Here is a 27,597-nt window from a genome sequence, read left to right as displayed (position 1 = left end):
TCTTTACAGGCATACTATAGACACCCCCCCAGTACGATATTTAAAGGAATATTTCACTTTTTTTTCACTTTAAGCATCATTAAAATCACTGCTTCCAAAAAGACTGCGGTTTTTAAAACTTTTTTTTGCATTGATACATGCCCCCTGGGGCAGGACCCGGGTCCCCAAACCCTTTTTAGGACAATACCATGTAAATTAGCCTTTAAAATGAGCACTTTTGATTTCGAACATTCGAGTCCCATAGACTTCAATGGGGCTCTAACGTTCGTCCGAAGTTTCGGTCCGTTCGCAGGTTCTGGTGCGAACCGAAGCGGGGGTGTTCGGCTCATCCCTACTGTACAATGAGCTGTGCATGCACTTTATGGCAGAAGAGACATACAGGGGGAATTTATCAAAACTGGAGCATGCAGAATCTGGAGCAGCTGTGCATGACAACCAATCAGCTTCTATCTTCAGCTTGTTCAGCTAAGCTTTGAAAATGAAAGATAGAAGCTAATTGGTTGCCATGCACATCTGTTCCTTATTCTGGATGCTCCCATTTTGATAGATTCCCCTCAGAGAATTTATTTTGTCATAAAATGTCATAACATTTTTGCAAAATTGAGTTCCTCTTTACTTGCAGAAGAGAAAAATCTAGTCTTCTCCCCTGCCAATTAAGGCTATGCTGTGTGACAGAGCTGTGTAAATCTCAGTACAGAAGGGACATAAATACAAATCCTTTCTCAGGTTGAAGAATTCCCTCATATGTATTTTAATTTTGTGTTTAGCTATTTACCTGGAATTCAGATTTCATTGACATTAATATAAAAAGTGTGACGTGGCGTGTGAAGTGGTGCAAGACTGAGGCCAACTTACATGTGTTAACCACATAGACGGGATAGGGTTGAATGGGATTTTTCTAAGTAATATAAAAAGTGTACCTGTATTCAATTAAGCATCACATTTACCAATTTAATTAGTTCTGAGGTGTTGTCTGCAAAGGATGAAGTTTGGAGGTCATTGTGGCTTGATGTGAAGATCCACTGGAAGACATTTTACAGCTCTTGTTTTAGATAAAGGTTTTAAATCAGGTTTGTTTGTTGAGTATAAAATTTGATATCTGCTGTAATTCCAAACCTCAAATAAATGTAAAATATATATGTAGTTTAGATTACTCAATCTAACATGTAACAACTTAAAAAATATACTTTCTTTTTACAATGTGTTATATGACTCAACATGTAATATTCTTACATCCCTCTTTTAATGTTTCTGTTTTCTAGCTCTAGTTGCAAACATTGGCGCTGTCTCTGCCATTCGCTACTTACGAAGGCGCAGGAGAACCTGGCAGGGGCCGACATTGGAGCCTTTGGAAGAGATTTAAATGTCCAACCAACAAGGTGGACTGTAGATAACAGAAATTGACAGGGTTGCACTGGAATTACAGCAATTTGGATACAAAGGCCTCTAGTCTGCGTGCAGATTTCTCTGTAGCTCATAGATTTTTTCTTTTTATTACTGAAAATAATATTAGGTGAATAAGGTAAACTCGCTGCTTCAGTATTGAATGTTTCCATAAATTGGACAATTTTATTTCACAGCACCTGGTGGACAATGCTGTGAATGAACAAGTATATCAGAGAAACTTGGCATGAGCTAATTAGTTATGAACACATTCCTGGGATCTTCAAACCATGTGAAGTGTATTGGCAAGTAAATGGTATGTTGTATTGTAGGGTGCTGATATGTTAGGTCTAGTTCACAGCAGAGGCTGAAATCCACAGGTCCTCCATCTAAGACTTGCTTATTGTTTTAGAGTAATACAGAAATAGAAGCTCAAAAAGGTTGATATTTTCCTGTTGGATCCCTCTGCTCTTCCTCCTGTACTAGATACCAGACATTCTCCCTGTAGACAATTGAACACTCACCTTTGTTACCAAGTCGGGGGTAGCTTTTAGAATCTCCAGACCTCCTGTTCTGGTAACAATTGTAAATGGTGGGATTTACCCCCATTTCTGTCCCATTGCCTACATTACCCTAAAGCTTTGTTTGTGCCCCCATCAGATTTGGTTTTCTTCAAAACTTTTTTTTTTAATGGGTAACAGAACAATACATCATATCCCATATTGCAGGAAAAAGGCGCACAAATAAAGTAAAGTTTAGATAGCAGCATATTGGGCGCTATTAAGAGGACTTGTTTGAGTGATTTTGTTAACATTAAGTACCAATCATATAGTAAAATATAGTCTGATTGGGTACAGTGTAGCATAATGTTATATAGTATGGTAGCGGCCAACCTACGTAGATGCCTGCTAGATTACAGTTTCAAGAGAACTGTAAATGGAAAACCTACATTTGAGTGTTATGATAAGTGTTCATTTTTGCGTTTTTTTTAATTTCCCCTTTAAAATGTATATCTTTGCCAGCTTTGGGAGGATTCACTACTCTATTTGTACTGGTGTCACCGAGGCAGAAAGTGATGGGAAATCCAAATTTTGTTGTCACCAGAACAATAGGTGATGATGGGAAATCTTCCAATGGGGATACCTGTTAAGGTTAACTTTGAAATATTTCTTCTCACTCCTTGTTGCATCCTGAAGAATACAAAGTCCAGGGCAATTCCCCCAATGGTACACAGACAACACATATACCTAACAGAGGGTTTTAATTGTTCCCTAATATATCCAATACCAAATGAAAGGGGTTTGGCTTCATTTCGAGTGAAGCAGATGAAGGGGTTACCTTTCTATAATACTAGTTATCAACATAGAGTTTGTTTAATCATCTAGGTCAGGCTTTCGCAACCTTTTTTCCCCTGAGGAACCCTTGAAATAATTTTCACACCTCATAAAACCCCTGCTACAAATTATAACATCTGCAGCTCATAGTACATTAGCATCAGTTAGATGTTGTAGATCTAATAAATAAAAAAAATAAATATTGTGGCACTCCTAAAGTATTTGACTTACAAGTTGGTTCATTGTGGGCATACTTGCATTGGTGGCCACAAGGATTGACATTGATGGTCATTGTGAAAATGCCAACCCTTAAGCTGGCCATACATGGATCTTTTCTTTTCCAACAGCCAGCCCTGCAGCCAATTGACTACAGGTATTGATCAAATATAAACTTTCCAAAATTCCTGTTTGAGAAAATCTGATCATTAAATCGACTTCTCTCAAGCTGAAATGCCCATTAATGAATCAAAATTCAGCCAGGTCCTGCTGAAACAGCTGAATTTTGAAAAATCTATGGTCAGCTAAAAAAAAAAAAGATTATTTGTTTCAGACATCACAAGTTGGGAAGTCAATCCACCATGGAACCCCTAGCAATCTCTGGAGGAACCCTAGTTGAGAAAAGTTGATCTAGAAACTCCTTTTGGTTATGGCTGGCGTGTCTATGACAGACTGATTCAAATTTGAATTGTTACTGAAGCCTGACTTCCTCTGACATCATGGCTAAGCTGTGTCAACTCTCACACCAGTGTCTAATGAAACTGCCTCAGTAACCAATCTAGGCACATTCCATGCACAGAGGGATGGTGGTAGGTGGAGTTTAGCTCCCTCAAGTCAAAGAAAGTCAGGCCCGGAATAACAAAGTTAAACTAAGCCAGAGAAGGGTGCAGAAGGCTATTTAAAACCTTGAAAGGTAACGATGGACATATTGTAATGACTACTTAAAAGCAGGATGTTTACTTTCAGAATTTTAAAATTTTATAAAGTTTACTTTAAGCTTCATTATCAAAGGTCAGCAAGCAATAGTAAAGCTAGGCTTGTTCTAAATCGAAAAAATTGCAACGTTTAACATAAAAAATAAATATGTATAAAAGCAGCCCATTTGCTTCTGTACATGCAGCAGTTTGGAGAATTTTAGAGGGCTATTTAAGTGTACTTCTCTTCTTCATAGCCATGCTAACCATTCTGTGTTGTATGTATGGCTATTTTAGTTTACAATTTTGCATAAGTGTTTAGCACTATTACAGGACAATATTACGGGATTCACAGACCTTATGGATGGTATGAGTACATATTTTCTTGAAGAGACACCTGGAAGTCCTAGTAAGAGTCGGATGGGAACAGAAGAAAGTTTTGTGTTTTGATTGCGATGCCACCAGTGTTGCTATGATACACAATAAATTGTGTCTAGTTTACTTCCCCGAGCTTGTGACTAGCCATTATGTTGTTGTGTCTGTTCTCATGCCATAATTCTTTACTCTTATGGAATAGCAATGTGTTTGTACCTGGAGTCATAAATCAGACAGGATCACTGCCTTGTGGTGGGGAAACAGATGTAAGGAATCCAGTACAAAGCAAAATCGTGTCCTTGCATCACCAGAACTGTGACCTTCATATCATGGTTATTTCCTGATGGGTTGTGGCTTAGAGAACTCCTGAGACAGGGAGGGTAATAAAATACTAGCTGACTACCAAAGAATATTCATTTATTTAGGGGTTAAGAGTGCACACAGCTTGGATTTCCAGCTGTTACCGAACTGTTTACTGTATGCTGTCATGTTTAGTATATAAATTAAAATGTATGTAATTTCTTGTATATACACATTAGTGCAGGGGTAGGCTACCTGGGGCCCTCCAGCTGTTGTGGAACTACATTTCCCATGAGGCATCGCAAGGCTGGCAGTTACAATTACTCCCAGAGATATGATGGGACTTATAGTTTTGCAACAGCTGGAGGGCCCCAGGTTGCCTACCCCTGCATTAGTGAAATATGCAAGACAAAACAGGTAATGTGTTGCAGCAATGGCTCAAATATAACATCCAGGAATGACAGACATACCAGAGTTGACATATTATCTTGTTTCCTTATCAGTTTACCCTTCCAGAACTGTAGACAATAGTTGTAACTGAAAGTGAATTGTTAGCTGCTGGGATTGGTGCCTATCTTATACACAAGTCTCACTTGTGGCAATAACAACCTCTGAAGTCGGGCATCTCCAAACTTTCTAAAGGGCTAGATTACTGTCCTTTAGACTTTAGGAGGGCCGAACTGTGGCCAGTGGGAGTAGAAAAGAAATTTGTATGATTCCCCCATCAACACAGACAATGCTGACAGGGGAATCAGCTATTGTCTTCTCCTGGCGGGGAGCGGGCGAGAGAAGACAGTGATTATCGATAGTGGCTATAGCAGCCGCTAGCGATAATTGTAAGAGAATCTAGCAGGCTGGTTGTACCCAAGTTGATCGATCAACTTGGTAATTTAGCCTGCCCATTAATGGTTCCAATCTCGGCTAGTTCCTGTTGAACCGAGATTCGAACCATGTATGACTGGCCTACGGCTTGATTTTCAGTGGGAGATAGAAAATTACATAGCACCAGTGGTCAGTATGAGGAGGAACAGTTCCCCTATCATTGGTATTGTTGGGAGGAATAGTGCCAATTGTTAGTGTCAGGAATACTGTCCCATCATTGGTATCAGTTAGAGAAAAAAGTATCCCATTGTTGGTGTCAGTGGGAGGAATAGTGTCCCATCATTGGTGCCAGTGGGAGGAATAGTGTCCCATCATTGGTGTCAGTTAGAGAAAAAAGTATCCCATTGTTGGTGTCAGTGGGAGGAATAGTGTCCCATCAATGGTGCCAGTGGGAGGAATAGTGTCCCATCATTGGTGTCAGTGGTAGGAATAGTGTTCCATCATTGGTGTCAGTAAGAGAAAAAGCGGCCTATTGTTGGTGTCAGTGGGAGGAATAGTGCCCCATCGTTGGTGTCAATGAAAGGAATAGTGCATTTTTTTCTGGTGCATTTAGCTTTTATTTGAAATCAGTTTGTTTGAGACATGTCTTAGTTCTTCATAGGTGCATCTAACCTGACTTGCATCAAGCTGCTTCTAGCTGCATTTGCATTCCCATTGACCTATACAGAGAGAAAAGCTTCTCAGACAATGATAAAGCATCTGTATACACAGGGCTTTTGTTTATGAGTATCTTTGTGCATATCTCACAACACACCAATATTACAAAAGCTTAAATCCAGCTCAAATCAGGTATTTATTGCACACACAGAAAAAGTTAACAATGGACATACATTTTCCATCCTGATCCAGTCAACTTGTCTTGCTCTCGAACGATCATCATAACCAACTGAGGGATCAGCTTGCTGCTTTGAATTTTTTTTTACAATATTTCAAATTATGCAATTTGAATTAATTTACAATATTTCAAAATATGCAAACTGGTAAAATGTATAGTTCAAGTATCCAAGAGCCCAAAGGATGCACAGGAACAATAATTATAAAACAATACTTAAGAAACTGGACTCATCAATGCCAAGACAAGGTCATCCAATGCCCAGGGCAAAGATGACAAACTGTACCCCCTCCCCCATTCATGATGTGCAAGTTTAGGGGATTCCATACCCAGCAGTCACTCACTTGTTAAAATCACTGCCACTCTCACTACTCCTGTCAGCCTTGGAACAGAAGGAAGGTGCCCCCATCCATACAGTAAACCATTGCGCTCAGGGCAACTACCCTTCCCACCCACCCCTCGTCCCAGCCCTGGGACTCATTGTAGGAATACCAGTTGTTGAAAAAGGGGCACAAGAATAAAAAAGGTTATAAGAGCATGGACTGGTTTCTTTGTTTTTAATTGTAACAATTGTAACAGTCCTGGGGTAAGTAGACCTTCATTTTTGGAATAAAGTAGAAAATATTCTATAATGAAATGGGGTAACATTTGAGGGTATAGCAAACTGCTTGTCAGTGTGGATCACTCATGTAGTTCAGTCTAAGGCAGAGGTAGGCAACCCCCGGCACACAAAGCATCTTTTTCCGGCACTCAACTCCCTCCTCATCAGCAGTGCAGAGCAGGGAAGTGTCAGTGAGACACTAATGCATTCCAATTTCAGAATTCCCCATGCCGCACGTGCACTGAGGGGGGGAGGCACTGTGCCCCCACACATTGTAAAAGATGGGAAACATTGATTGGTTCTCTAACTTTGCTGTAGCTGCAATCGTCAGCTCTTGTGATGGGGAAGAGCTTGGGTGTAGTTCTGCTGGGGGAGGCCGTCCCTGTTTCCAGGAGGAGGAGAACTGTCATTGGCCACTGCTAAAGCCAATCACAGTCCTGCTAGCCCCGCCCACTATCTGGAGGAAGATGACTCGCTTGGTTGCCACTACCAATCTCAGAAAGAAGGAATTTCACTGTGATTGAGAAAACCACAATCAGGTGACAGTTTGTGGAATTACTGTTGAGCTTCTGGGAACTTTGTTGAAATTATTCCTAAACCTTTGTGTCACGTACTACTGAACTCCTGCACTCTGTGTCCCTTTAAGCCAGAGCCAGTATTCAGCGCAATGAAAATCACACCCAACTTTTGGTGCAGTGCAGAGCGCCGCAGTTTTCCTCAGCTGCGGGGGCCCAACTTATGATCCTGCACACAGTCCCACTGCTTTCAGAAAATGCCCCTGACCTGAGCTCATCATTGCGCATCCATTCCAGATGCTTGTGACATCAAATACAAGCATGCGGGCTGGATGCAAGAGGTGGATCAGCAGGATGAGTGTGCCAGGACAGGTAGATGTGTCTTATCTCTGCTTCCTTTCACCACTCTGCATATCACGCATAGCATAGATGAGAAGAGGGTACAACGGTGGAGCAGATGAGAGTACAGCAGTGGGGAAAATGAGCAGGAGGGGTTCAGAGGTGGACAAAAGAGCAGGAGGGTACAGCGGTGGGGCAGATGTGCAGGGAGGTACAGTGGTGGGAGAAATAATAAGGGGGTTCAGCAGTGGGACAGAAGAGCAGGAGGGTGTAGTGATGGGGCAAATGGGCAGGGGGGTTCAGTGTTGGGCCAGATGAGAAGGGGGTTTAGTGGTGGAACAGAAAGCAGAGGGTAGAGCAGTGGGCAGATGTGAAAGGAGGTGTATTGGTGGAACAAATGAGCAGGGGGTTACAGTGGTTGGGCAGGAGAGCAGGGGGAACAGAGGTGAGACAGATGTGCAGGAGATACATTGGTGGGGCAGATGAGAAAGTGGGTTACAGTGATGGGGCAGATGAGCAGATGGGTTCAGTATTAGGACAGATGAGAAGGTACAGAGGTGGGGCAGATGTACGGGGTGGGTACAGTGGCGGGGCAGAGGAGAAAGGAGGTACATTGGTGGGACAGATGAGTAGACAGTGGTGGGGCAGAAGAGCAGGGGGAACAGAGGTGGGACAGATGTGCAGGAGGTACAGTGGGGGGGGGCAGATGAGAAAGGGGGTTAAAGTGGTGGGCAGATGAGCAGATAAGTTCAGTGTTAGGACAGATGAGAAGATGGTTCAGCGGTGAGACAGAAGAGCATGGAGGTACGGTGGGGTTACAGTGGTGGGGTAGTTTCGCAGGGGGTTACAATGGTGGAGCAGATGAGAAAGGGGGTACATTGGTGGGGCAGATGAGAAAGGGGGTGCAGTGGTGGGGCAGATGTGCAGGGTAGTACAGTGGTGGGGCAGATGAGCAGGGGGGTACAGTGGTGGGACAGATGAGCAGGGGGTACAGTGGTGATACAAATTTGCAGGGGGTACAGTGATCTGAGGTGTGAAGGTGCAGGAATTGGGGCTGATATGAGGCGTGAAGGTGCAGGAATTGGGGCTGATCTGAGGCATGAAGGTGCAGGAATTGGGGTTGATCTGAGGTGTGAAGGTGCAGGTATTGGGGTTAATCTGAGGTGTGAAGGTGCAGGAATTGGGGCTGATCTGAGGTGTGAAGGTGCAGGAATTGTGGCTGAACAGAGGTGTGAAGGTGCAGGAATTGGGGTTAATCTGAGGTGTGAAGGTGTGGGAATTGGGGCTGATCTGAAGTGTGAAGGTGCAGGAATTGTGGTTGATCAGAGGTGTGAAGGTTCATGAATTGGGGCTGATCTGAAGTGTGAAGGTGCATGAATTGGGGCTGATCTGAAGTGGGAAGGTGCATGAATTGGGGCTGATCAGAAATGTGAAGGTGCAGGAATTGGGGCTGATCAGAAATGTGAAGGTGCAGGAATTGGGGCTGATCTGAGGTGTGAAGGTCCAGGAATTGGGGCTGATCAGAGGTGTGAAAGTGCAGGAATTGGGGCTGATCTGAGGCGTGAGAGTGCAGTATGTTAATTTCTCACTATTACTTAAAGTGGTGTTCCACCCAAAAAAAATGCATGAATGTGCCTTACAAAACAAAACAAAAAAAATTTTGGAAAAAAATGTTTTTTTTTAACTCACCTCTAAATGGCTGTTGCTAGGGGGTCCCTTGTAGTCTGCCTCCTTCAGTGCCTGGGCTGGTGACATCACTTCCCCTCGGCGCAGGAAGGGCTCAGCTCTGCCCCCTCCCTCTTGTCAATCATCTGGGACACATTACAGGTCCCAGATGACTGAGCGGCCAATCACGGCGCGCAGCGCCGCTCGCGCACGCGTAGTGGGTGCCCGGCTGTGAAGCCACAGCCGGGCGCCCACAGTTGCAATGCTGTCGCCGCCAAACGGAGGGGGAGACGAGCGGGGCTTCTATCCCCCACATTGCTGGACCCTGGGACAGGTAAGTGTCCGATTATTAAAAGTCAGCAGCTGCAGTATTTGTAGCTGCTGACTTTTATTTATTTTTTTTAAATGGGAACTCCATTTAACAAATAACGCTTTGTTTTGTTGAATCTGGAATAGAAGTACTGTCTGCATTCCAATGTACTGTATTTAAAATCAAAAGACATTTGTATTTGCAAGTGCGTGTATATGTTAGTCTGGCTATGTAAAGGTTAAACTCCCAGGAAGCCTGTGTGATATCACCTTCTGCCTTTTTGAAGATAGTGACCTTCACAGCACTGTCATATCCCACATGGCCCTGTGTAGGAAAGCATGGCTTCCTGGGAATAACATGTGGGTGACACTCTATACCAGCTCTCCGCCTCTGAGATTTTCCTCTCCCAGAGCTAGGCTGACATTTTGCAGCTCTGTGAAAAAGTCAGACAGGTGTCTCTGGAGAGTTAGTGCTCAGCTCGCTGTCAGTATGTGAGTTTTGTTTTGTCATTATTCCTCCCACTCCCCTGGCATTATCCTCGCCAATTGCCAATGTCATTATCCTTCCCATCCCCTCCTCCTCATGTCATGCTGAGATGGATTTCCTGCATAGAGTTAGCATTGCTGACAACTACTATCTGTCTAAAGGTGGAGGAATTTTTATATAAGAACAGTGAGGGAACTTTAGGTTCTGTGGCCTATATGACTGGGAGAAGTCAGGCAGCTCTGGTGCCATTATTGAAGAGTATAAAAACATATTTGTACATATATACTATACATGCATATTTCCACATTGCACGTTTTATCCTATTACACATGCTGCAAGTATAGATAAATAAATTGATGTGGCAAAAATGTAGTGTGTTTCATCCTTCCTTCCTATATGAAATGACATCACAGTGGACCCAATCAACTATACATGGTGCACAACACCCCTAATGATCAGAGGTCCCACAGGGATAGTGACAGCACACAACTGACACGTTGTTGCTGTGCAGGGAGTAATAAAGCGATCTGTAGCAGCTCACAGTACTCTACTGCTTGGAGTGTCTCTGTGGACAAGCATCAGGTACCTGCCACTCTTTCCTTCTGCTCAGCTAGGCAGAGGGAGTAAGAAGGAAGGAGACAAGAATTCTGGAAGTATCATAACCAGGGCTTTTTTCAGCAGGAACGTGGGGAACACAGTTTTGGCCTCCTTCAGCACTGAATGTATGTAATGGCAAGGGGTGCTGGAGGGTCCATGGATGCTGGCTGCTGAGGGGATCTGTTGTTGCTGGATAGGGCCAGCTGTCCCTGGGGTGGATCTATTGTTGTTGGGCAGGGTATTTTGTTGTAGGGGATTTATAGTTGGTGGGGATCTATAGTTGCTGGGGGGGGGGGGGTATTTTGTTGTAGGGAATCTATTGTTGCTGGCTCTAGGGCAATCTTTCTCAACTCCAGTCCTCAAGTACCCCCCAACAGGTCATATTTTCAGGATTTCCCTCAGATTAAACAGCTGTGGTAATTACTAAGGCAGTTAAACTGATCAAATCACCTGTACATAATAATGGTAAGCCTAAAAACATGACCTGTTGGGGGTACTTGAGGACTGGCATTAAGAAACATTGCTCTAGGGCAGGGATATGCAATTAGCGGACCTCCAGCTGTTGCAGAACTACAAGTCCCATGAGGCATAGCAAGACTCTGACAGCCACAAGCATAACACCCAGAGGCATGATGGGACTTGTAGTTTTGCAACAGGTGGAGGTCCGTTAATTGCATATCCCTGCTCTAGGGGGATCTATTACTGCTGGGAGGTGGATATTGTTGCTGGCTCCAGGGGATCTATTTTACTGCTTTTCTTGTGATTAACACATTCCATACATATTACTTAGCACCATAAAATGATACTTGGTTCTCTATTCTATAAAAGAGGCAGTACTGGGAGGTGGGTAAGGGGTGGAGCCAAGAGACGGTGCTTGGAGATGGGTAGGAGGTAGAGACAGGGGGTGACTCAGAAGCGAGGAGTATCTGCACCTATTCTCTGAGAAAAAAAAGCCCTGATCAAAAATAAATAATTGTTCTCCAGCACTAGCTACAGAGTCTATCCTCCAGACAGGAGGAGGCAAAGAAGAAATGCTGTCCTATACGTGAAAGCAGTGGTTTCTCTGCAGCAGTCCGATACACCTTCACCATCCCTGCTCAGTCAGAGTTAACGCTCTCCAATCAGCAAATCTCATATTACCTGATTGGAAAGCTCTAACTCAGAGGACCACTGCAGAGAGACAACTGCTTTAACACAAAGAGGAGTGATCCCACAGTATGTTACTGACCACTACCGCAGCCTCCTGTTATTTCAATTCTGTTTCGTGTGACTCTCCTTTCTTTAGGGCCTATTTATAAAGAAGTGGTATACTGGAATTTCCACACCATTTTTTCATACGCCAATGTTAGGAGTTTGCCAGCTATTGTTCAGCATAACCACTAATAACTGGCATACTAGAGACATGGTACAAATTTACAATATGCAGATTACAGTTTAGGAATCTGGTGACCTTTAACTAAACAAAAAGTTTTCAGTTTTATGTGTTCTAATCTAATTGCATGCACTGTCAGGAAAATCACTGATTAGATCAAATTGTATGACTACCGCTGGGAAACAGAAATTATATCTCGGTCTCATGGAACTAGACATGATTGCCTAACTTTATGGGACACACCAGTGGTCACAAAGCAAACTTTGAAGAATGAGGAAAGAGCAGATTACACACAGTACACAGTTCTCTGGTTCTACATCGTCTAAAGGTACTTCCCATCCCAGATGTGTGCTCCTGTAGGCATTTACTTAATGAGGTTACACTCCATTGCTGTCATTAAAGGTTGTAGGATTCATCAGGAAACTTATAACCTGTGATACCTGAAAACATTCTTTGTACCTGTTCATCTGCTGTAGAACAAGCTGTAAACATCTGATTATGTTGCCAATATGACTATGACAAAATGGAATTGTGCATCATGTTTTTCTACCAGAGACACAGGTATAACTGGTTATTCATAATTAGCACTCCCAGGCTTGATAAAAGCTCAACATGTATTTTGGATAAAGAGTTTGCGACAAATACTTAAAGAGGAGCTCCAGTCATTTTTGCGTTTGTTAAAAGTCAGCACTGCTTGCTCACCCGAGCCGTCCCTTCCCTCGCTCTTCTTTCCTTGGTATCTCAACAGTGGGCACCCAGCTGTGACAGCTTGTGTCTTCACAGTCGGGTGCCCACTGCGCATTGTGAATGATCCCACAGTCATTTGGGACCTATGACATGTCCTAGATAACTGTGGTTAGGGAAGGGGAGAGGGGAACTTCTACTTTGACGGTACCTGTCAAAGTACCTGCTTCCCCTCCCCCCCTTCCAAAAAAGTTTGGGGAAGAAGAGGCCTTAAAATAGAACTTCCCCTTTTGGATAAAGCTCTGCTTTAAGCTAAATTCAATACAAATTATGTGGTCTATCTGGCATGAGGTGAGAAATGCAGTGAGCAATACGTAGGGTTTCCTACATAGTAGAAGATATTTTTGAGTAATTAATCCCAAATTTATGAATCCCTCTAATGTATCAAAACACTTTATACAAGACACAGTTTTATGTATAATCTTGGGTTATTGCATTTTTCCAAAGTTTAATAGAGAAGTATAGCCAAAGCTTTTTTTGGCTGTACTTCTCCTATGGATCACATGAGTGATCACTGTGACTGACGTCACAGAGCCAGTCTCTGAAAAGATCATGACCATATGGTTGGGATCCACCCAGATGCCTGGACTGGCACTTGGCTCAGCCTCTTAGCGAGCCGCTGGGAGACTGAGCCAGCCCCTCCCGGCCCCTCCACAGCCCAGCGCTCCAGTGAGTGTTGGAGGGGCAGAGTAGAAAGCTGGTGACTGACAGTACCTGCTCTCTGCTCAGAGAAGAGGGGGAGAACTGAGCAATCAGTGGTGTTGGATCACTCAGTTCTCACTACAGAGCCGGCGGGGACAGCTAGGTGAGTATGATGTTTGTTTGTTTTTAAAAGCCCATACTTTTAAACGTACTCTTTTAACAAAAGACAAGTAAAAGTAGGGAAATAGTAATTGTAAACAGTACAAAGGCATACAGGACCTGTAGATAGTATAAAGTGGACCAACCATACCTCCTGAACTTATATAGTACTAAAGACATATCGGTACACAAAATACTGTAATATAACATATCAGAAAACAGAAGGTTCACACAGTGTCGGAGAGTGGAAGCCAACAGATATGGTCCTATTGTTTTATCTTGGTGGGGTAATTGAACCTGTAGGACACATGGCTTTGGTACGAATTATCCATAAATCAAGGCGAAATCATCAGAATGAAATTAATACATTAGACTAGCTTCCGCTTAGCCCAAATAAGCAGTCATGCGGGATGTTTTATAGATTCATACTGCCAAAAAAAAAAAAAATCTCATATAGTCACTATCATGAATCAAGGAGGAGTATATACCGTACTCAGTGACAAATGTGTTCTGTCGCATAAGGATTGTTGGAAGGGAGGAAAGGGGAAGAAAAAAAAAAGGGGGAAAGGTAGTGGGAGGGATTAGGGGATACAGGGCAAGCACCAGCGACCAGTGTTCGTACCCAAAGCTCTGAAGGCAAGACAAAAGAAGCTAGAGGAATGGGAGAAAGGAGAATGAGATTGTCTAGCCTCCTAACTTTATTAGTATTGAGAGAATTTGGCACAAAAGTATTTCTATACACCAATGGAGGCTGTTTCAGTGGTTTATCTTAGGCATGGATCATCCTTTCCATGGATTGACAAGATACAATTTTAGGGCCTTGCCTTGAAAATAATTTGTTATAATAAGTGGTTGAAAAAGTCATGTCACATACATGAGGGAGAGATAAGAGAAATACATTATTGTAAAACAATAGTATACCTCCAAGGTTTAATCAAAGATGGAACACAAGTCTTCATATAGGCAATGTATTGGTATAAAAAAAATCCAGAAATTAGATTTTTTTTTTTTTTTTGAGTTGTTCTCAACAGGTGGTTGATTAGTCTACATTGAGGGTAAATAATGTTTTTAAATTACAGTATAAAACAATTTTTAGCTTTTATCCAGCCTGGAAGCATGGATCAATCCGAGGCTCACCACACACGTTACATTCTGCAATCAAGATCTACCAAAACGAAGCGAGGGGCCTGCTAATCTATCCAAAAAATAATTTCCATTTATGCAAACTGTTGCACTGCATACTTGTTGGTAGATTTAAAGAAGATCGTACAATCAGAGTGTATTGTAATGTGTTTGTTGAGCTTAAAATTCTTACGTGTATACAGTATACAAGGGTGAGCTGTGGTTTCTGTGGACTGCTTGGACAATTATTACTGAGTTGGCCATTGACTTCTCTTCAAAGAGTGATAAGTAATTTTTTGGTGGCTGTTTTGACAATTTAAAGGGCTGGTTCACACCAGAATTTCACAGAAACACTCTACACAGTGCAGATGTGACTTTCAGCCCATTCATTTAAATAGGCTGAAACCGTACTTGAGCGCAAAAAGAGTAGTGCATGAACTACTTTTAAAAAAGCATTGAAACTTGATTGCATGATACTGCGATACCATGCGATCCAGTGCAGGCAAACACACTGCATTTGTGATGTCATTAAGATTATATTGACACCCACAGCAGATTGCACACCCATTGCATTTTGAATGTGCGGGAAAAGTGCATGTAAAGCAGGTTTCTCGCACTAAATTCTGCTGCGAACAAGTCCTTATAGTGTATGCAAAATTTAACAATTAACTTCCTTTATGTGCTCCCTTTTGAATTGTTAAGACATATCGTTGAAAGCAATTTATTTTACTTTATCGGTTTGATAAAGGGCGATGGAGCTGAGGGTCTGGGTTCTTCTTTAATGCCTAAGGCTACTTTCACACTGACGCGTGCGGGCGCTGGCGGTACAGCGGCGCTAAATATAGCGCCGCTTTACCGGCATTAGCGGGGCGGTTTTAACCCCCCGCTAGCGGCAGAAAAAGTGTTAAAACCGCCCGCAAAGCACCACTGCAGCGGCGATTTGCAGGCGAGTTTGGAGCGCTCTCCCATGGTTTTCAATGGGAAGTGGCGTTTTAGGAGCGGTAAATACACCGCTCCTACAGCGCTCCAAAAATGGGGCTTGCAGGACTTTTTCGACCGCCCTGCAAGCGCACCGCTCCAGTGTGAAAGCCCTTGGGGCTTTCACATTGGATTGCATTGAGTGGCTCTTTTAGGGCGCTTTGCAAGAGCTATTTTTAGCACTTTAGCGCCTGCAAAGCGCCTCAGTGTGAAAGGAGCCTAAGAAATTAAGTTAGGGCTGACAACTTTCATTGCTTTGGAATTCAGAGCCAGAAATACTGTGTTGTCATGCAAATGTGGAAGGTAGGAGAAGCATACTATATTTATGGCACATCAACTGTTTTTCTGTACTTGCAGAATTTTTAAAAAATGATAAAACCTGGGAAAATGGGCATGTCTTGCAGAAATGTAGGATTTATTTATTTTTTTTGTTTGGGTTGAACCGGATGGACTTTTTTCAATCATGTATGTATTTTGCCTTTACATACAGTTTAATAATATCTCAATAGCTCTAACAACATGATCTGCATGGTACCTACAATAGCTCATTAAAATTGTAATTTCTTTTAGACAATATGTAACTATAAGCCTGTGTACTGGCCACTTTGACTTTCCCACCCAGTTGTAATCTACTCTGACACTAGATGTAAGGTCAATTGTAAAATAACTGTAGAGAGACTTGCAGGCTTGGACTGGGACAAAAAATAGGCCTGGGCAATTTAGATTAAGCAGCCAATTTTTCTACGGCACTGTTATATAAAGGGGTCTGCACTGCAGTAGAGCGGTCTGAAAGTGAGGCTTGAACTGCTCGTGGAAGGGATGACGTGGATGGTGGTGAGGAGGATGGTTTTATGTGGATACTTAGATGTGCCTCTTTTAATCATCAACCATGTGACTATATTGCTACACTATTGCTGGCGCCTCTCTTCTCTTTTATACTCAGTTGTGACATGACACTACTCATATATCAAGACATCACTTGTATATTAAGTCAAAATTTCTAAAAAAAATATTTTGCTTGTCTCGCAAAACACTCTCAAACCAAGGTTTTCTGTACTCATGCTCTCTGTGCACATCTCCAGCTCCTCCAGCTCCTCCCGTCCCCTGCTCCCTTACATCAAAGTCTGCACATCCCACTTACATCAGAGTCCACCGAGCCTCCTTACATCAGGGTCTGCAGAATTTCCACTTACACTGTAAGAGGGGAGCTCTGTGGATTCTAAAGTAAAGGGGAACTCTGATGTAAGGGGTGTTCTGTGATCCCTGATTTAAGGGGGTTCTTATGTAAAAAGGGGGAAAGCTGGGGACTCTGATAAAAGGGAAACTCTGACGTAAGGGGGTCTTTGCTCACCAAAGCCCCCACTTACATCAGCATCCACAGACCACCCCTTACATTAATGTATACACTGGGAGGCAGGAGATTTCAGTCACAGACAGGGGATAGAGGGCGAGCTTACTCACCCCAGGATGGAGGCTCAGGCATCAGTACCTTTTCTCTTCTGGCTGGTGTCTGCTGGCCTCAAACTACCTGCCCACAAATCCCCAGGGAGCGGGGGCGGAGCAGACACAGGAGGAGAGGAGTGGATGGAGGAAGAGCAGATGAGCCATCTTTCCTCTCCCATCCGTCCAGGGGGAGGAAACTGTCACAGTGCTGGCTCTGAGCTGTGTGTGAGAGAGAGAGAGAGACTCTGCTCAGAGCCCTGCAGCCAGCAACCCCGCTGGTAGTTCTGCCACTGGTAGATCCCTGTCCAACTCCTCTCGCCCCCTGCTCTGCTAATAGGATGACATTGTTGGCAGCAGAGGAGACACAGGCATGGCCGCATAGCAGGAGGTAAGTGGCTAACACAGTCTGTGTTAGCCCTGTCACCACTAACCTCCTGCTGTGCGGCCCGCTCATCAACAGGCCACAGACTGGGCGGCCCCAGGCCAACCGAGCAAATCCCCAGTCTAGGCCTGGGCACTTGCTGCACAGTTCAGTAGGGGTACATACTCCTGTATCTGTTAACAACTTAAAAAGCCTCCCTTTATCACCCAATTATTTTTCAGGGTGTAAGGCATTCAATGCACATCTATGCAAGTGCATAGGTTAGCAAATTGTTTTAATTGGTGCTAGCTCACATTTGTGTTAAGCCTTGGCCCATGTTAAAGGAGTATTGATGTCAACGTTGGCACAGAAAAAGAAAAATGCATGGTTGATAAAGTGATCCTGCTGCTTTACAAAACAGATTCAACCAGTTATATTTATTGTACAGGGACAATGTCTATTTCATTTGGCTTATTTTAGTAATAGTAGAAAATACTGGCAGCTGAAATACATTTTATTTACCAAAATTAGTTGTGGTTAGTTTATCTGGCTATATCAGGGATCACACAACCAGGAACTATACTGGAGTTGTCATGTTCTCCCTGTGCTTGCTAGGGTTTTCGCCCAACACTCCAAAGACATGCTGGTAGGTTATTTGGATTCCTTCTAAAATTGTCCCTAGTATGTGATTGTTTAAGTATGAATGTGAGGTAGAAACCTTAAGATTGTAAGTTCTTAGGAGTAGGGACTGATTTGCCTTTCAGTCATAAATGTGGTCTTGTCTTTCCTTACCAACTAATTTAATTTCCCCAATGACATCTACCTTGAACATGACCTGGAAGAATATCATACGTGAGCGATTTTATTGGCAAACAAATGTATATCCAATTATAAATCTCTTCGATTTATTGATGGTGAAACAAAAGAACACACAGAAAGGGAAGTGGTGAGATTTTATTTTGAAAGTTAACAGTATAACATTTCCAAAAGAACTAAAAAAAACCCACCCTTCAAAACATACATTCCTTAGAAATTATGTACAGTCCAGAAACAGTGCAACAGTTCTTAATAAATATTGCTTTATGTTAAATAAGAACAACATGACCCTTAAAACCAGTATAAAAAAAAAACAAAAACAAAAAAGGTCCTTATGGCTGAAATAATAAACCAATTATTAATTAAATATTTTTTACATATTAACAGTTTCAATATAAACTACAAAACCATTCTATCTATTGATAGGAGCAAGAAGCATTACAGAGAGAATATCTCCCGAATCCAAGGAATTCCCTTGGTGTACAGGAATCACAGCAAAAATGTTAGGATGTTCTGGATGGCCTGTCAGGTTTTTCCTGAACAATCAGTGCCCTCGAGTACAGCTGGCAACACTGACCATTGTATTCTGCCGGCAGGGAAGACTCCCCACTGACAGAATACATAAGCTAAGCCTTAAGCAGGCCATAACAGCGGGTGGAATAGATAAAAAAAAAATGTGCAGATTTCCCCATCGACAGACGCGGCGCTGGTGGAGGAATCACTCCCACAGCCCTATTATGTTCTGCCAGCAAGGAAGGCTCCCTTGCCAGCAGAATACAATGATCAATTTTGCCAGCTATAGCTGGAGACACTTATTGTTCACGAAAAACCCAATAGATCCACTTGTGTACAACCAGCTAGTGCATACAGGGATCGAAATTTGATCAGTCCCTGCTGAACTAGCCAAATTTCGATCCATGTATGGCTTGCTTTAGTAAAGAATAGTGAACATCTGCATCCCCACAGTAGTCACATCATCTGGGTCCCAGCAGTGGTCATGGGTTTAGATGCTTCTCCAAGACATGTTTGTATTTTGGGAGGGTCTACAAAGCAGGGAGTGTTTAGGCCATTTATGAATGAAGGCATTGTGTGTTTTGTGAGTCAGATGCTAGTCACAAAAGTCGGGTTTGGGGACTGGGCTGTGCTAAGCTGGAGGTAAATTAGAAACACGTGCTTTGTATTTTTTATGTGCAAAAACTCCCTATAGTGTCTGTTTAAACAAGAACAGGTTGTAAAGGCAAAAATAACATGGGAACGTGAGGGACATAGCTTTTCCAGCAGTCCCTGATCTAACACAATATCTCTGCATGCAGCAGACAGACAACAAATGATCATTTATGGGTATAAAAGGCTCCAAAATTCTCAGCTACCAGTGATATTCCTGCTGGGCAGCCAAGCCCCCAGTGTAACAAAAAGCAGCAACATGTCCTTCACAACGGTACGGGATACAAATTAACCCTTTGTTCATGACAGTATCTCCAAATATCTTCTTTACAACCAACGGCTAGCTACAGCCTTTCCATGCTGGATACCAAGGTAAGCATGTCCTGGGTAAGGAGGTGGAGAAAACCAATTTGGATCTTTGTCCTTGCCTTCATAGTCCCAAATGTTGTCATAGCTGAGGTCACTCTGAAAGCTTTGTAACTCTGCATAGTCGTGCTCCAAACTGTCCGGCTTCAGACTTTCAGAGGAGGGCAGGTCAAACATATCTTCAACTGGAAGAACAGAAAGTAAGTGTTTTAAGGTAGGTACTTAGAATTGATTATAAACGTAATACATCTTGGTCAACTGTAATGTAACATATGTTTATTGACTATAACAACTGTGTATGGTGTTGTGCCAAGGAAGGTTTACACAGTAGTTTTGTCCACTATACACCAACAAAAACTGGATACCCTCACTATAGCGTCAGTGCAGCCTGGCCCAAAACATAAATCCCCAGCCTGATGGACTACAAAGGAACAGCAGCATGCTGAGAAGACATCACTCTTTGCCTTCTTGTGAGCAAGTGTGCACTGCAACTGCATTAATGGGTGTTTACCTTAGTAGCACACATACTCCCGATATAAGAAGTTATATTATGCATACAATGAGATAGGCATTGAGCGGGAACTCTGAACTGGGGAATGAACCGATAAGCCCAAATCAAAGGTTTTGTACTGAACTTGCAGCTTGCAGTCTGGAGAACCATAAATCATTTAACTCAACTGTAGACAGATTATAAAAGTAGATTTTCATGAAAACTGGAAATCCCTTTTGTTTCAGTTGTCTCTGTATGGTAACATAGAGGGACCCCCTTTTTCACAGATTTTGGACATTCCTGGCTCAGATCCCTGCAATTAATGAAATAACAGCAATGACACCTGTTGGTGAAAACTGGGACTGCACAGTGACCGTCAGTTCTTTTAACAATGGTCAAAGGGCTGTTGGATAACTATGCTGCTACACAGAAGGGCTATAAACAGGAAAAAAAAATTGCAATATCACTCAAAACACACTAAAGCTGACCATGGATTATTATGAGCATCGGTAAGTGTTGTAACTTAGGCTTTGGTTAGTGATCATGGATAACTCAAAGTTTGTTGGTAACAAGACAGACATAGTTACAAAACAAACTTACTATAGTTTTCACAAAAGCTATAGTAAATTTATAACCAGTTAACCTGATAATTGGAGCTGGCTTATCACTTGCATGTCTGAACTTTTTTCCCTCAACTACCCTTGCAGCAGTCTGGTGCTATAAACATCATGACAGGTTTATGACATTACCTTCTTTGTTGTGGTGAGAGAAAGAAATTTCTTCTTTAACTGAGGATATCTACAATGAAATGATAAGAAATAGGTTTACAATATAGTAGGAACATGCATGCTTCTGTATTACATAGACTAACTTTTGACCTTCTGCTATTATAATAGGTAAGCCTATTTAAAAAAAAAAAAAAAAAAAAAACAACAGTGACAATTTATATCAAACAAATTGTAAAATTGTAACAAAATTATGTGCCTAAAGTTCACACTTGCTGTGCCACATTGCTGCTTACTACAAGGACTACATTTTCTAAAAGCCCCAATTCTAAAGTCTCCATTTCCCTTCCCTGCCCTGCCTCCAGACATAGCACTAGTAAGGACATAAGCCCCCCACGACGTGAGCTCCCTCATCCTCCCACCCATAATTTTTCAGGACAGTCAATCCCAGCACACGTCCAGCTTTAATTTTTAGTTTGCATGCAGTAAATTATTATATCATTAAAAAAATTTAAGTAATTAAAGCAACTGCACTGGTATAAACCATTTAAAGTGGAGGCGAGGCAAAAAGCTAAATTTGTGACTAAAATATGTAAGTAAGAAAGATATCACTTTTAGGATATGATCTAGTTATTCTTTACAGCAGTTTAGGCAATACAGCTTGGTCAAGGACCATCCTAACATTTGATTGAGTAGTACAGAAACAACAACACACTGATGAGGTCACTTTGGGCATTGTAGTAAAGCCTGATTCACTCGCAGATTGTCCTATCCTCTTGCAGTCCCAATCCTGCTGGGCAGAGATTTACAAGAGGCTGATATAAAAACAGACTGGTTCTTCAAAAGAAAAACATTTTTTTTAAATTTCTGTCTGCGATTGTAGATTCTTGCTCACTTACTGCCCTTTAAAACTATTAATCACCAGAATAGTCAGTGAAGGGGTCTTACCAATGGAGCCCAGGTAAGCGATAAAAACAGGGTTTCTATCTTACTCTTTCCATAATCCTTCCTACTCTATCCAAAACAAGCAAAAAAATTGGGCTGATTGTAACTACAATAACCCTATTTGAGCTGTAACCCACGAACCATTTAAACTGCTTTCCTCAGTTTCAGTGCTCAACCAAAGCCAATAATTAAACTCTTTACAAAAGAGATGTAGCCAGGAATATTCACATTATTTCAGACTTCAATGTACCTGTGGGAACAGATCACATTCACATTTTTACTATTTCATGGCAAAGGAAGACTTACACTTTTGAAGAATGGGGTCTGGCTCTGTTTTGTGGGTATGAGCCTTGAGTCGATAGATGTGTCTGGCTCACTGTTCCGGTGCACCATGGGCCTCACGAGCTTCTGGCTCCCGGTCACTGGATTGGAATACTTCTTCTGAAGGGCTGGGTGTGGGTTGCTTTTCCCATGGAATGATCTGTTTATCTTCAGGTCGGAGACATGGCTCTCAGTGCGGTTTGAAGTCAGATTTTGTAAAATCTTATTGAGAGACAAAAATATTAACCTTGATATTTTATCTACACATTATTATTACTATTAGTGAAGCTTTAAAAGATTCATCTGTGGTCTAAGGTTAGTAGATACCAGGGGCGTTGCTAGGTCTGCAAAAGATCTGGGGCTAGAGCCCATACCAGTGATCACCAACCTTTTTGCAGGCCTGCGGGGGGGGGGGGGGGGGGGGGGGTGGCACGCCGGTGGTAAGCCATGTTTCACGGGCAATGGCTGGTGTTGATGCTTCAATCATCATGGCACCATGGTTTATATGGTGTCAGGGTGATTGAAGCGCTGGTTAAGCAGGGACCCTGCGGCAAGAGACTCGGGGCTATGGGCCCCAGATTCGGGGCTATAGCCCCAATAGCCACCCCCTAGCAACACCCCTGGTAGATACACATGCAAAACCTTGCCCTATCAGTGAGAGACAGAATAAACGATTATGAGAATTACGTTTTATTACAATTTTAAAGCCCAAATCTGGGCAAAAAATAAATAAAAACAACATTTCCCTTGCAGTGGGACTGTGCCCGCACTGCATTGGTTAATGGCTTGTTTTTTTCTAGTGGGGAAGAGAGCAGAGATATACTTACCTGATCCTCTCAGCACAAGACTGGTCCGGCATCCCTGAGCTCCAATAGTCTTAAACAGTGGACTGTTTGATGTCAAAGTCCAGAGCAGGCTACATAGACCAGGAATAGTCCCCCCCGCTGCACCGCAGGAGAGGGCCAGTTTCAGGAGGATGGAAGGATCAGGCAAGTATATACATCCTGCTTACCTCTAGACATAAAAAAAAAAATAATTGACCTGTACAGAGCAGGAAAAGCACCACTGGACCGGAAAAACATTTTTTGCCCAGAGTTGAGCTTTAAATTATAATACTTGAAGGTCAACAGCCAAAAATGATTTTATTTTGGATAGAATAAGCAAAGGTTAGAACTTCTAGCGGATTTAACTGTTCTTTGTGTACCCAACCCATTTACGTTAAGTTTCCTGGCCTGTCTACCCCTGACAGAAGTTCTCATACTATCCCCACTCTACCCCAAAAAAAAAAACTGAACAAGAAAACCAAAAATACCCTTTGGCACGATTGCAAGATTTTAGTTTTAATTCACAAAGTGTAAAAGAGAAAACACACAGGGGTTGATTTAGTGCAAAATCTGGCGGAGCAGTGCATAGTAGCCAATCCGCTTCTAACTTCAGCATGTTCACTTTAAAAAAGAAACCTAGAAGCCGATTAGTTTCTCTACAGAGATGCACCAGATTTTGCATTTCCCAGTCTTAGTAAATCAACCCCAATGAATCTGTTGGTGATATTCTCTATGATAACTGACACTAACCTCATCCACCAGCTTGTTACTTGGTGTTCCAGTTGATGTATATGGTTCAGCATACAACGGAGACATTGACAAAGCCTGGGAATTAGGTGGTGAGGTAGTCTTCTGGCTATCTGTCAGACTGGTCACTCTGCTTAACTGTGGACATACAATGAATTGGTTACAAGTATAGAAGTGAATCAAATGCAGACACGCACACTTTGTAAAGCATGCTTTATTTTTCTGAATTTAAATCAAATCACTAATGGCCAAATTCACCAGCTAACCTTGTATAAAAAACATGTTTGTCTTTATAGCATACTAAAGGTTAAAAGTTATTATTGACCTAATTTCTACATTAAGCACTTATTAAAAGATCAGGCCTGGTTATCTAAGCACACTGGCACCATTAAGATAATGCAGTCACTGCACATCTCATTAAGAATGAGGACATCTTTATAATGATAGGGTGTACACGTGCCACCGCAATATGACATTACCAGGAATGATCTATTATAGCCTTTTAAGTCCGCACATGCTACACTTAAAAGTTATCATTTACAAATCTTTACTTCATCACATATACTGTATACCATTAACAACATTAGCCATCTTGCTTGCTTTCTTGGTTTGAGTACTTAGGTTTTAATGACTTGTAGTTATGAAAAACTCTTCTTCAAACCTTTGTCAGTGTGAGATCACACCCTGTACCCACTCCACCAAAAGAAATTTTGCTGAACATAATTTTATGAGCCTGGAAAATTTGATAGTAACCTTGCAAAAAAATGCATAGTCCCTATATTAGATCCAGGGCCACCTCTCCCTGTAAAAAATACTGTCTAAAGGTGGATAAAAAATGAATCTTGAATAATGAAAAAAAAAAAAAAAAAAAAAGGTTATATGCTTCTGCATATACAGGGCATGATGTTGCTATCCTTCCAACATTCCTGGAGTATGGAGAGTACCCCAAATCCCAAAGGAATACACTCCACTCTAATGCATGGGCACCTTCTCACAAGTCAGGGGATCCCTATGCTACACAAGTCAGGGCATCCCTATGCTACACAAGTTAGGGCATCCCTATGCTACACAAGTCAGGGCATCCCTATGCTACACAAGTTAGGGCATCCCTATGCTACACAAGTCAGGGCATCCCTATGCTACACAAGTCAGGGCATCCCTATGCTACACAAGTCAGGGCATCCCTATGCTACACAAGTTAGGGCATCCCTATGCTACACAAGTCAGGGCATCCCTATGCTACACAAGTCAGGGCATCCCTATGCTACACAAGTCAGGGCATCCCTATGCTACACAAGTCAGGGGATCCCTATGCTACACAAGTCAGGGGATCCCTATGCTACACAAGTCAGGGGATCCCTATGCTACACAAGTCAGGGGATCCCTATGCTACACAAGTCAGGGGATCCCTAAGCTACACAAGTCAGGGGATCCCTATACTTCACAAGTCAGGGGATCCCTATGCTACACAAGTCAGGGGATCCCTATACTTCACAAGTCAGGGGATCCCTATACTTCACAAGTCAGGGGATCCCTATACTTCACAAGTCAGGGGATCCCTATACTTCACAAGTCAGGGGATCCCTATACTTCACAAGTCAGGGGATCCCTATACTTCACAAGTCAGGGGATCCCTATACTTCACAAGTCAGGGGATCCTTATACTTCCCAGGGTCTCTCCAGTGACTTTACGCTTGCCTAAGCGCTGCGTGTGGAAGATGGGTCAAGGCAAGAAAAAATCTTACTTATTTGCTTAAAGGTATATTTTTCAACTAACTATATGCAGCAGGGAGCAGGGCTCAGACCCAGTAACAGAAAATTACAGGAGGAGGAGGGGAAGCAACCCTGCAAAATGAGAGGAAGCAGTAACGACCAGTCTTTCTTTAAAATAAAAAATTATAACATAACATAGGAGGAGGAGATACCCACTGCAGTAAAAGATGAATGCCTCTTTAGTCATAACTTACCAGCAGCTGGGGTGTAAAAGAGGCGTGCCCTTTGGATTTTTCATATGAATATGGCTCTTTATATAAGGGGGACAGGATATCTTCACTAGGGGTCTCTGGGATATTCATAAAGGGCGTGTTCTCCAGATCATAAGTCTGTGGCATTACGGACGGAATCTGAAGGCAAAGGTTCTTTTTTCCTTTAGAGTCGCGGATGCTGCCACCTCTCTTAAGATCACTCGATCCATTTTGTCCACTGGGCCAATTAGGATTCACCAAACACTTTAAAAATAGAAACAAAATATCAGTACTCTGCCACTTCACAATTCAAAGGTTTAATTTTACAGTTGTTTTTTTTTTAGAATTGATTCACTGATGTTCAAGTATTTTTAGTAATAGACAGCTTTAGATAAAATGCAGTAATGCCTGGTAGCCTGCAGGTGTCAGCATTGCATCTCTTTCCATAACAAGGCTACAGCAATGAACACAATTTCTTTGTAAAAAAAGAAATCCTGCAAGAAACTAACTAAGCATAGTTAAGAAAGGAACCCTTTTTTATGCATTAAATTATTTAATTTCAAGATATTAAGATTGCATACATATTTATAAACACAAAAACAAAAAAACACCACTAAAAAAAGAAAACTTTAAATGGATACTAACTAAATACATCCCGCTGGTGTGTGAGCCAATGAGGAGGGAGAGACCCCAGAGAGCTGCTGCTCTCATGGACATCGTTGGATCGAGATGGGGTTCAGGTAAGTATGGGGGGGGGGCTTCAGGTGAAGCTGCATTCAGATTTTTATCCTTAATGCAGAGAATGCATTAAGGTAAAAAACCCCGAGCCTTTAAAAATCAATAAATTGCATCAGTATAATTTTACCTTAAGCTTATATTTTATTTACTTAGGAAAAAATAAAAAAACCCATAACATTAACGAATAGTAAGGGACTCACATGAACTGGTTGTGAATATCCAGGTGACAGAGGATCCTCCTGCAAGGTTTGTTCGCCCAGTATTGTGTATGACGGCTGGTCAGAGCCTTGAATAGTGTTGTTTGATTGGTGGTTAGAGTTGGGCAGCTTCACTGAAGACGCCCAGGATTTGGTACGACCGTCTGATGTGAATGAGCTCCTGCAGCTTGCAGTCACCTGTGATTTGGAAAGGGATTCATTATTGTTTTTTTTTTTTCTATTAAATTGTCAAAAGTACCAAGACATTGTAAAAATTGAGATTCCTCTCAATTTAAAATAACAAAGTTTTTATAGACAAAATAGAAAGTGTATCCACATACCCCTAAAAGTGTATGTAAACCCTAACAAACGTCACTTCTTTTATTTGTTTCCTTTTGACCCCTTTAAATACCGGCTTTACCACTGTCGTACATTGATAAAAGGCAGATTGGTTAACACACATTTGTGGAGCGCTGATTAAAAACAGCATTCTATTTACTACTCGTGCACATAAGTCGTTTGGCATAATTGCCAGCATATTTCCCCTGCCAAGGTAGTCCAGATGCAGCATATACTCACACACTGTACTTGTGTTTATGAAAGTACAGCTGTATACACGAATACAACGGCCACAGACACTGATGTCAATGACAGACTGTATGCTGCACCCGGGTCGCCTGGCCACCTTTAGTGACAGCGAGCCGAGGATCTTCTATTGTCACAATAGAAAAGAAAAAAAAAAAAATCGAGGCTGTGCGGGGCTCCGCCAGAGTTCTGTTAATCAGAGAAAACTTTTGCTTTTGCGGCTGTTGGCTTGTAGTTCTCGCTGAACTATCAGAGTGCTGTTGAGTGCTCTGGTAGTACATTGATTCTTCCTGTCAGTGTGCAACTGCTGCCCATACAAGATACGAGCAGACAGCTTACACAGACAGTCTGCAGGAGCCCTGCA

At 42.3% G+C, this 27,597-nt stretch overlaps 2 protein-coding genes across 2 annotated transcripts in view; one reads left to right on the top strand and one right to left on the bottom strand.

Annotated features, from left to right (window-relative positions):
* The window catches only part of PERM1 (PPARGC1 and ESRR induced regulator, muscle 1), a 30,239-nt gene extending 25,697 nt beyond the window's left edge, over window positions 1–4,542 (top strand). Inside the window, exon 4 of the mRNA XM_073601317.1 lies at window positions 1,263–4,542. Coding sequence (XP_073457418.1) covers window positions 1,263–1,363 — 101 coding nt within the window. The 3' untranslated portion in view covers window positions 1,364–4,542. The remainder of the gene's footprint in view (window positions 1–1,262) is intronic.
* A 13,748-nt stretch (window positions 4,543–18,290) lies between these two features.
* The window catches only part of PLEKHN1 (pleckstrin homology domain containing N1), a 69,292-nt gene continuing 59,985 nt past the window's right edge, over window positions 18,291–27,597 (bottom strand). The window contains exons 11-16 of the mRNA XM_073603049.1: window positions 26,652–26,846; window positions 25,717–25,977; window positions 23,753–23,887; window positions 22,164–22,400; window positions 20,937–20,985; window positions 18,291–19,882 (exon numbers count right to left, since the gene is read on the bottom strand). Coding sequence (XP_073459150.1) covers window positions 19,659–19,882; window positions 20,937–20,985; window positions 22,164–22,400; window positions 23,753–23,887; window positions 25,717–25,977; window positions 26,652–26,846 — 1,101 coding nt within the window. The 3' untranslated portion in view covers window positions 18,291–19,658. The remainder of the gene's footprint in view (window positions 19,883–20,936; window positions 20,986–22,163; window positions 22,401–23,752; window positions 23,888–25,716; window positions 25,978–26,651; window positions 26,847–27,597) is intronic.

This window comes from Aquarana catesbeiana, linkage group LG10 (genome assembly GCF_042186555.1).
Source record: "Aquarana catesbeiana isolate 2022-GZ linkage group LG10, ASM4218655v1, whole genome shotgun sequence".
NCBI classification, from domain to species: domain Eukaryota; kingdom Metazoa; phylum Chordata; class Amphibia; order Anura; family Ranidae; genus Aquarana; species Aquarana catesbeiana.
The sequence above is the reverse complement of the archived record's forward strand: the minus strand, read 5'-3'. Positions and strand labels throughout refer to the sequence as shown.